The 11,493-nt window shown below is 45.2% G+C and overlaps 1 protein-coding gene across 3 annotated transcripts in view; it reads right to left on the minus strand.

Annotated features, from left to right (window-relative positions):
* The window catches only part of SH3GL1 (SH3 domain containing GRB2 like 1, endophilin A2), a 48,374-nt gene extending 41,134 nt beyond the window's left edge, over positions 1–7,240 (minus strand). Inside the window, exon 1 of one of the 3 annotated variants that reach the window (XM_054013314.1) lies at positions 6,775–7,240. In XM_054013314.1, the coding sequence (XP_053869289.1) occupies positions 6,775–6,819 (45 nt within the window). In that variant the 5' untranslated portion in view covers positions 6,820–7,240. Of the gene's footprint in view, positions 1–6,727; positions 6,749–6,774 lie in introns of those variants that run through there. The other 2 variants (XM_054013315.1, XM_054013316.1) reach the window with 2 other exon arrangements.
* Positions 7,241–11,493: the final 4,253 nt, after the last annotated feature.

The raw sequence follows: 11,493 nt of genomic DNA on the forward strand, positions 1-11,493 counted from the left end.
GTTACTGACACCTGCCACTTTTCAGGATTGCCAATATCTGCCATAGGGTTGTGGGACTGTTAGACCTACCTACTGCTCCCCGCCTTCCCTTGGGTGATGGCTTTTGCGTTTCATACATGGGGGAAGAGATTGCTGGGCTCTGCATTTCAGACCAGGAAAGGGGGAGTAGTAACCCCCTCTCCTCCCCAAATCCTGCTGCGGGAAGAGGCTATGTCTTTATTTCACAAATCAAGCAGCACTGCTTTCTTACTAAGATAGCTCACTGGTTTGAGCATTGGCCTGCTTAAACCCAGGGTTGTGAGTTCAATCCTTGAGGGGGCCATTTAGGGCTGTGGGGCAAAAATCTGTCTGGGGATTGGTCCTGCTTTGAGCAGGGGGTTGGACTAGACCTCCTGAGGTCCCTTCCAACCCTGACATTCTATGATTCTATCTTTTGATTCAACTGTTAGCTGTTGCAACAAGGACCTCTGTGACGTTTGGAATCCAGAAGCTCCCATGGATGGGATGGGCAAGAAGCACTGCTCTAGCCCATCCCAATGACTGGTTCGTGGACCAGCGCCAGTCCCTGAGATCCCCCTGGCAGTTTAGGAAGGCAGTAAGCCTGTCCCTGGTATCAAAAAGGTTGAGAACCACTGGGCTAGAGGATAGAGAAGCAAGGTCCAGTGGCACTAGAAAAAATCATCCATTATTTGCTGAGCCAGTTTATAAAGGCGGCCAGGTTCAGCAAGGTTTGTGGGGTCAGCTTGATCAAGGCCAAAGCATGTCAGACCTGTTTAAGAAAGACATTTTGGTCTAGTCTCCAGCCTGTTTTAGAAATACGAAGACTCAGTCCAGGTAGATGTTAAGTGTTTGTTAGGCTGAGTCCATTATAAAAGCGACGTCAGCTGACAGACCTCTTGTTGTGTAGATGGGCCCACAGAAGGGTCCCAATGCAGTAGTGAGGAGCTAGAAAAAGGCCCCCAGTATATCAGCCCTGGCAGGATTGAGCATGTGCAAGGTCACAGCTTCAGTCAGTGCAGGCGTCACGTTTAAACAGAAGTTTACAGCCCTGCCCACACTATGACTGAAATCAAGAAAGAAGCAAACAGCTATTGCTAGCAAGATCTAGTACTGTTACCCCCAGACAGCGGGGATGAGGAGTTTCCCCTAACTGAATCAAGCCTGCTATCTCCGCCACGGCCAGGTCTACAAAAGGAAATTTTAATGAAAACATAAATAAATAAAAATACGAGCCCTCACGTTCACCTGAATCAGCTTTAGCAGAAATGGGAGCTTTAGTATAGACAAGACTGGTAGTTTACATCACTTTGTACTACTGTGTTAGGCCTTGTCCACACTAGAAAGTTGTACTGCTTTAACAATACCACCTTCCATCCCACAATTCAGTGCTGTCGGTATAAAGGTGATTATACCAGTTCAGCTATCATCATACGGGAAGGGGGATACCTGTATCGCTATAAGAAGATAATGTCTAGTTCCTATGCAGTAGATCTCAAAGTAACTTACAAAAGGTCGTCACACTAGCCTTATACCATTTTACATGTGGGGCAGAGGGTAGTGAAATGATTTACCCATGGTCACCCAGTAGGCCAGTGACAGAGCTGGGAATAAAACCCAGGTCTTCTAAGGCCCATTCTAGCCACTAGGCCACCTAGCTCAGTGGATTGAGCATTGGCCTGCTAAACCCAGGGTTGTGAGCTCAATCCTTGAAGGGGCCATTTAGGGATCTGGGGCAAAAATCTGTCTGGGCTTTGGGCAGGGGGTTGGACTAGATGACCTCCTGAGATCCCTTCCAACCCTGATAGTCTATGAACGTACTGCATCCATCCTAGGGCCTGTACCGGTATAACCATACCAAAAAAAAAAAAAAAAAAAAAAAAAAAAAAGGCAGGGGAGGGAGAAATCACACCCCATCTGACATAATCATACCAGTACAATTTTCAAGGCCTCAGTTAAACCTGCTATGTGGGACAGGTCTGAATTAATTTAAGATCAACAAGGATTAGATATTTATAAGGATATCAAGAGTTATCCTAATTAATGACACCAGAAGTTTTGGAATGGATATTAAACTTCATGCTTCACAGTTTAAGCCAATCTCTGTTAGAGAGCAGGATGAGACCTATACAGGAGGTGGATTATACCCCATCTGCCTACTGCAGGGCTCTTACACCTCCCTGTGAAACATCTGGTACCCAGCCACTGTCAGAGACAGGATACTGGCCTAGGAAGACCTGAGGAATTGCCAGACTGGATCAGAGCCATGACTGACACAAAGAGCGCAACAATGATTTTCCCAAGCTTGCTCCCAAATCAAGATGCTGAAACTCAAAACCAAACAGAAATCTCAAGGCTGTTTCTTCTTCTCGCTCTAGGGAGAAATTGGCATCTTTTTTAAAAGAGGGACATTTAACTATGAAGCAGCAGGACTTGTTCTGCATGCACACAGGATAACTATTCACCACCTGCAACACTTTGCCAGAACGGGTTGTTTTGGATTGGGTTTGGGGGTTTTTTGCTACAAACTCCATTGCTTTCTGCTGCGGGGGAGCCTGGCAGCTTCACCCAAGAAGAGTGCAAATCACTGACATAAAAGCCAAAGGCCTCTCTAAGGAACACAATGGGGCAGGATCAAGTCCTCTTCATGGCCATCAGCACCGCCTTGCTCAGCTGGAGGAGGACTTGGCAGCGTGTCCTCGGTCATTGGGAGGGAGAGGATCCCCCCACTCACTGGCACAACAATGCAGTTTTTTTGAAGGGAGAGAGGATTGCTAGATTCCTTTGTAAGCTTAAATTCTTCATACATCTTGCCCTGTTTAACAGCAGAAATGGAATTAAATACAGCTCTTTAAGAAAGCCACTGCCAAATCCACATGTGTGGAAGATCCAAATCCTCCATGAGAGCCAAAAATAACTAATCAGCCTGTGGCGTCTTCTATTCTCGCCCCTTCACCCCAGGAGCACAGCAGAAGTGGGTGGGATACTGTGAGTGCGTGCACGTGGGCGAGACAGGGGAAACAGAATGGGTGTGATTGGTCCCTACCCCTCAGAGAAAGACTCTGTAGCTTTAGCCATTGTCAAAGCAACTCAAACACCTGAGAGCAGTTACCCATGTCCGTCCTCAAAAAGAGAAGTGCAGGACAGATTCCTTTCCTCCCACCTCACTGTGAAACATACAATTCACTTCTGCAACCATGCCGTGAACATTGGCAGCAAGCCTCCAATTAAACTAGGTTTTGCCAGAATTAGATCAGTTTCCAAATCTTGGCAGCAGCAGCAGGGAGATGTGAAAAAGGACTCCAGATGCAATTGTGCATACTCCTTATCTCCTGGTTTTTAAAATGCCCTTGCACACAGTCTAAATATTCAAATAAAGCGAAAAGAGAGGGACAGGTCACCAACAAGTTTCTGCACTGTGGCTATTGCTCACTTCAATTCTGTGAGGCTTTAACATTCGCACAAGTGCACAGAACCTGGGATCAGTGCTTGTATTATAAAATGAACTGAAAATATTAGAAACAAAAAAACCACCACCAACCAAAGAGAAGTGGGAATTCAATTCAATTTTAGATACGTCCCACCCGAAGAAAGCTTTCATCACATGTTCCAGAGTGATGCAGTTAGTCTTGAGAAACACATTGCTTTTGACTCAGACACGAACTTTCACTGCTTAAAACACCACAGTGATCTATGACAGTGAAATCCTCCAACAAGCGATTCCCAGCCGACCTTTCCCCTTGGACTATCTTAAAGCACATGATCCAAGAGTTTGTTTTAAGTAGTCAGGAGGAGTGAAGTCTTCAGCAATCTAGTCCTTTGTTTTTCCTTTTAAGCAAAGTTCTTTTTCATAAAGGTAACCAAGAAAGGAGGCAAAACCACTTAGCAAACATACTTGGATTAAGCTGCGCTTCACTGGAACTGTTTGTTTACACTTTGTGCCTGGAAAATATAATGAGTCTATTGGTAGAGAAGCACACAGTGTTCAACTGTCATTTTAAATGGGGGAGAACAGATACTGTTTAGGGATATCTGAGGGGTGCTCTTCCCAAAGAAAATTTTGTTGATACTTGGCGCATTCCAGTGATGAGCTAAAAAAAATAAAAAAATTAAAAAAGGGTTCACTTCAGAAGCATTAATAAGTCCTCTCTGACTGGGTTGGTTAGCAGAAGCCAAAGAGGACAAGGGAGAACTAGTGTGTGAATTCCCTGAGAAGCAGGAAAGTTATCCCAAGCCTCACTTTCGTTTATTTGGAGAATTTTGGATCCCATCACTGATTTGTGGGTAGGATCCCTTTGTAATGAAAGCCTGAACACACAATTTTTGAACTCAGTACCATGGTTTTTACCTGTCCTATCGAGAGAGTTTTTAAATAACTATTTGGCTAATCAGTCATTAAAAATTTGCACATTGGACAGGTTTTCTCCCAGAATTTTAAGGTTGCCATTTCCTGTAAAACACACACCCACCCCGAAAACCCAGATTTCATCACATTCACATACCACAAAATCTTTTCCAGTTCCCGATGCCAGCTATCATCAAGGAAGAGGGAACTTCCTGAGTTTATGCTGCAGCTGTACCTGGGGTCTAGTAAAGGGCAGCAACAAGGGCTTGTTATTCCTAGTTACAACCCCACCTTCTGGTCCAGAATTTCACTCCACTTGGTACCTTTCACAGTCTTCCCAACTTCCTCCAACTTTTTTTTTCTTCCCATCTTTTCAGATACGTGACTTATTTTTTTTAATTTGTAACTCAATGTTCAGAGAACTGCAGCACATCTTGTAGTTAGGCCATTTAGAGTTCTCTGTTCCAATAACCTCAAGATGTATTTGTGCCCGCTGACCAGAGAACTACTGCAATTCACTCACAATAAACTGCCCATTACAAAACAAGTTCAAGACATAAGAAAATTCTCACTCGCTACTTGCAGTGCACCTTTCAAAGGTGCACTTATAGCAATGAAATATACAGAAGCACTACTACACACACACATACACACACCTCTCCGCTTACTGGCCCAAGTGGAAGACTCATTTCATTTCCACTAAGCAACACATGGCATATTTGAGTTTTAGAAGTGTTTATATATGGGAGGAATTAAGATGACACTTCAGGTGACAGGACAGTTTCCTGATCACCTTCCTGAGTTCAGAATAAACAAGTAGTCATGGTGATGGTATTAAAGTCTAAAGAGCACAGAGTAGCCTAAGAAATAGATAACGTTGGCATCTTATTGTTTCACTTGTGGATTTGACATGCAATTTAAAGAGGACCTATATGCCACATCCAATACTTGGCAGGAAAAGAACTACACACATACACATTTAGGAAGATGGAGTATTTCTCTTTGCTGAGGGGGGGAAACCCAAGAATACCAATACCGTAGAATGTGGCAGTGGACAGCTCTTATTCACCATTCCTCCCCCTTCAAAACAAGGAAATACTTCAGCATTCCTGCCACAAATCGGGTCACAAAAACAACTGCATCCTTATTTCCACACACAGATCTCGGCTACAATTTCACAACAATAGGATCAAGTCACTAATTTGATTGAGCTCATCTTTTTTAAACCAAAAACATTTAACTTCTGAATTAGACTTCTGCATCCCATGGTGATTGATTCCACCCCTTCTCTACACTTCCAGAACAAATTCGTTTCCAGTGAAGAGACCAGACAGATGGAAGCCAAGAGGAATGGTGGCTATAAAGCAAGTAGGAATTGAGGGGGAAGAAAAAATGGATGCAAGAATAATAAGCAGCCATCTGTTTTACCTGCTGCCTCCCTGTGCACATCTTTGTTTATATCAGAGAGAACATTACAGTGAGCCTGCATCCTTTTCACCAAAATGCAAAACAAATCTCATTAACAAAAGGTAACTCAGTATGCACTAGAAAGGCACAATCTGTTGTGAGTAAAGGTGGAGACACTCAGCACAGGCACACTTAAGACATTAACCTAGATATTTTCCTGGAAGATGAAGCCGTATATAGTCAGTTGGCAGTGCCACAGCCAACCTGAAGCTTTTAATTCAGAAATATCTCCCGTTGCTGTCACAACCCCTCCTCCGCAGCTGCAATTTCGAGCTATCTCCCTTTCCACTTCAGCCCATTCTCGCCAGCCTCAAAAATAAACTGAGGTAAAACAATGCAGTGTCAAACCATTCCGAGACTGGGTCAACCCTCAAGAAGGGTCTATTTTCAGGTAGGGATCAGCACTGGTACTGGACACATATACATGGACAACAGCAGAGAAATCTGAACGGGGGCAAATGGTGATGCCAGGAATTAAAGGGCACCATGTTAGCTGAACCCTGAAGCTCCAGAATCCGTGTGAGTGCAAGTGTCCGAAGGTGCAATGGGGGAAGACTTTCTGAGGGTACAACTGTAAGGGATCTGTGGAGGAGGCCATGTAGGCATGCAAGTGTCTGATAACAGAGGCAACACCTCTGAGTGTCAATATGAGTCTGGCAACACAGGTCCCTGAGGCTCCGTGCACAAGACTTCCCAAACTTAGCCAACGTTGCCACAACTGGGGACATGCAAGAGAGGTGAGGGCAGCCTCTCTTGGGGGGAGGGATAGCTCAGTGGTTCAATCCTTGAGGGGGCCATTTAGGGATCGGGGGGGAAAAATTGGTCCTGCTAGTGAAGGTGATGACCTTTCAAGGCCCCTTCCAGTTCTATGAGATAGGTATATCTCCATATATTATTAATTATTATTATTATAATAACCTGCTGTAGATGTGAGCGCGAGGGGTGTCAGTCTCTGGGTCTCTCACCTGGCTCGCTTTGTAGAACTGCTTCTTCAGCCCAGCCACAGACATGCTGCCTCCTCTCCCAGCCTCGGGGGGACCCAGGCACTGCTCAGCCCTGCACCGACCGGCACCCAAGACACACGGACAGCCTGAGACTCAGGACAGACAGACCGACAGACAGACCAGAGCCTGACACAGAGACAGACAGACCCGAGCCTGGACAGGGCGAGCCCGAGACCCAGGACAGACAGACAGACCCGAGCCTGAGACCCTGGACAGACCGACCGACCGACGGACGGACAGACAGCGCCTGACACAGGGACAGCCTGAGACTCAGGACAGACAGACAGACAGCGCCTGACACAGGGGCGGGCGGATGCCCCAGCAGCCCTGGCGGAGCTCCACGGACAGACAGACAGACGGACACAGCCCGGCTCCCCGCGCGGCGGCGCCTCCTCCTCCCGCTCCTCTCCGGAAGTTACATGGCACCCCGCCGCACACTTCCGCCTTTGGCCAGGCCGGAAGCGGGCCAGCCCCGCGGAAGGACACACGCCCCTTGGCTAGAGCGTCAAGCCAGGAATCACTCCGCCCCCTGCCGGCCCGGGGGAGCGAGATCCGCCCTTTGGATAAGCCACTACCATAGATATGCGCGTGTGAGAGAACGTCCCTACCGCAGCACCATAGAAAGTGAGGCCGCGGCTAGAGAGTCACCCTGCAGGCGACGTGCTGCTCCAACGCCCCCTGCAGGCAGGAGCACCATAGAGCGCGTGAGACCCACAAACAAACGCAGGCCAGGCTGGGACAGCAGGTGCACTGCGTACTTGTGATTAATAGCTATATCACTATTATTATCACTATTGAGCAACAGCATTATTATAATTTCCATTGCTAATAGCTCTACTTTTGATCACTGTTATCACCACCACTTATCACAATTATCGTTTTCACTATGACCAAGTACGATGGCTGTTATTTTCACTACTGTCACACTTCCAATGGTTTTATCACCGTTCATTTTCTCGTCACCATTACTGCAATTATTTACTATTAACTCTCAAGACAGAAGCATTATTAATTATTCTTATTTATCATTTATATAGTGCCAACACTGCCCTAAGCACATTATAGATGGTATGAAGTCACAGTCCTTGAACAGAAGACATTTCACTCTCAGAGCTCAGTCCTGTCAAAACATAGCTTCCCCACCATCCTGCAAAGACTTATGGAGTTGCTTAACTTTATGCACTGTGAGTAGGCCCACTGACTTCATAGTCATAGCCATTCATTGGACTAGTCACATTAGTCAAGTTAAGCACGTGTATAAGTGTTTCTAGGATTGCAACTACTTAAAGTGATCAATTGTACCAGCACAATCCCATTATTCCATATGATTTCTTGGTGTCCCAGGAAATTCTTTTGGAACACCTGATACGTTCCGGTTTTTCATTTCAGAAATCGGAAGCTTAGGTTTGTTCAAGACTTGTTATACCGGGTAGAATTAGTTCTAACATCAAATCCAGTCCAGAATCAGAAACAAACAGTCCAATAGAGTGTAATTAACAGTGTTTGGAGTGAAAAATCCAAGCTAGTCTTTTGATTGCAATGAATGTTTATGATACATGTTCAGTGTTTCACAATAAATGCATTCTTAACTCTGAATTCCTGGAAAAAAAATCCTCCACTCCAAGACATATGCCCACTGTTGAAAAAGAAGCTAGCAACAATGATTGCAACAGTTTCTTAAGTGCATGTTTGTCTTATTGGAATATTTCGCAACCCTAAGAAAAGTTGCCACAAAATTGTGCCTATTAGGCACGACCACTTTTTCACCCCAAACTCTGTTTCTTCTCCGTAGAGATGTGTTCCTACAACTCTACCTGTTCTATAACTGGAGAAACAAATATGAAAAGGTTTCTCCTGTGCCCTTTTTCATGTGTTTGGCTGTTGGGGGGTGGGGGCTTTGTTTTTTGTTTGTTTGTTTGTTTTCTATGAATTTTTTAAATTTACTTTGGTGTAAATCTGAGAATAAATCCATTGACTGCAGTGGAATTATTCCAGATTTACACCAATGTCATGGAAAACAGAATTTGACCTCGTAGCTTGTGCTTTGTCTGGGTTTAATATGACTGCCTGAAATCATAAATTGGCCAAGATTCAGCCACTGACACCTCACTTCTCATGCATCCGAAGAAGTGAGGTTTTTACTCACGAAAGCTTATGCCCAAATAAATCTGTTAGTCTTTAAGGTGCCACCAGACTCCTTGTTGTTTTTGTAGATACAGACTAACACGGCTACCTCCTGATACTTGACACCTCACTACTTTCTGCTCCAAATATACAATTCACTTTCAACATAGCTTTCCCCTTAAGCAATACATGGCAGATAGACCACCACAGCATTCCATCTGCAGCTATGTTACTACTTCACCTGCATCCTTAACTGCTCACTAACAATACTAGCTTTTGATACATCAACCCTGAAGCACCAGAGACAGCGTATCATACATCATGGGACTAGAAAGGACCATGAGAGGTCTTCTAGTCCAGTCCCCTGCACTCAAGGCACGACCAAGCATTAACTAGACCATCCCTGACAGGTGTCTGTCCAATCTACTCTTAAAAATCTCCAATGAGGGAGATTCCGCCGTCTCCCTAAGCAATTTATTCCAGTGCTTAACTATCCTGACAGGAAGTTTTGTGCAAGTGTCTCAGAGTGAGGACAGGGACACCCCTCTGAGTGTAAAAGCCTGGGCACATGTGTCCTATTTCTGTGCATGAGACTTTCCATACGTGGTCAACATGTGCAAAGCTTGTCACACCAAGGAAATGTAACCGAACTGGAATGAGACCGGGCATGCAAGTAGTGTATGCAGTGACTGAGAGAGAGTCTGTAATCTGCTTCTTCTGCCCAGTCGCAAAGAGGCTTCCACCTCTCCCAGCCTCTGGAGCCCAGCACGGATAGGCCAGAGCCACGGAGACACAAGAATAGACAGAGCAGCCTGCGAGACACAGGGACAGACAGATGGACACACCAAATCGAGAGTCAGACACAAGGCGACGGACAGATGGACCCCCAAGTTGCCTGGGGCGGAGCTTCCTAGACAGACAGACACCAATCACTCCCAAATGTTACAGACCTAATACAAAATCCCGGCCTCCACCAGCACAGCCGGGCAGCGTTCCATGCGTCTGCCCTGTCATCTTCTCACTCCAGAAGTTTCTGGCATTGGGATTAGGCCTCCTCAGAGGTCTGGGGCTTCTGGGATGCCTAATGTGAATTGAGCCAACCTGACAGGGTGCACTGTGAGGCCTCTGAGGACCCCTGGTGGGCACAAGGCTGTGGACAACACAGGGCCCTGCCAGACACCGTTCCCACTAGAGCCAGCCCTCGCCCTGTATGCCCTAATGGTTTTACCTCTATGGCAGAGCAAAAACATGGGCTGGGCCCCTTAGGTTTTCCTCATATGGGGCCACCTGCCATGAGCAAGGAGGGACTGTGGCGCCCCACTTCACACTTATGGCTATTGGATCTCTGAGTTTTCTACCACCTCCAGTGCATTGGGGCTGAGGCCTCTGCAGTAGGGGGGAAGACTCTGTCGCCAGCACCCCAACATGTTGGGTGAAAACAGAGGTGATGTGGATCCAAGCCGCAGTTCTGACTGGATTCCTGCTTTAAGTGCAAAATTCATGTCACTTTGTAACTTTGTCAGACTTCTGGTTTTGGCAGAAATTTCGCAAATAAATAAATAAAATAATCAGCCTGAGGCAGATACCCAGTATGGAAAATTTCAGCAGAAATGGTTAAAGTTTGGTAAACGTATAAGCAAAACAACAAGGTCTTATCATGGGAAGTGTGCAGCAAATTTAATAGGCTTGCCCGCCAAACAGCTCTGCCTATAATATCAAAAATGGCCAATTTTCAAATATTTATTTTTTTAAAAATAGATAATTTTTCAAAGAATAAACATCCTAGAAAGTCTGTTTCTACCCATACTACTGCTATTCAAACACTGAGGCAAAGCCAGAAATTACACAAACTCCTGATTCAAATCCCAATCTCCATGGAACCTCAACTGTGAGTTACTGGTGATGTCTCCATGAAGTATTTTTCCTACTTGGCTCTCTGAGTGCAGGCTTCAGGATTCTCAGAAGTCCCATTAACAGGGATCTTTGCTTTCCCTTTGCATTGGTGCATGTTTAAAAGCATGCACTGCTTGTTAGTGGGCACTAAAGGGCAGACTGCCTTTGGATCACAATCAGTCCTTACCTGGGAATTGAAGTCACTCGCTCTGCTCTTCAAAACCTTCCCAAACTCAAAGGAGTTCAAAATAAGCTCTACATTGTTGTGAGTTCTTTATATTGTCTTGAATGCACTTTTCTTTGTGATTCTTGCTGCGTCTGCGTTATGCTAGAATTTTGGCTAAACTCTTTGTATGAATTCTTAAACAAATACTCATTAAAGGCTGGCTAGATGCCTTGATCATTTGTATCTGACTCTGGTTCACCACTTTTTGATAATATGAGGCCTATAGGGCAACACAGAGCAGCCTGCATCAGCAGAACTGACCTGAGAAATCAATACTTCTTTCCTATGGGCAATAAACATATGGTATGACAAGTCCTTTTCAGTGACTTCCAGATAAAGGAGTATGTGAATAATTAGTAACACTCAGAATTAAATAATTAGTAAAATTTGCCCCAGTGTGAGAGCAATTCAGTAATTTCACATTCACACATATAGAG

The sequence above is a fragment of the Malaclemys terrapin genome, chromosome 24 (genome assembly GCF_027887155.1).
Source record: "Malaclemys terrapin pileata isolate rMalTer1 chromosome 24, rMalTer1.hap1, whole genome shotgun sequence".
Classification (NCBI taxonomy): Eukaryota; Metazoa; Chordata; order Testudines; family Emydidae; genus Malaclemys; species Malaclemys terrapin.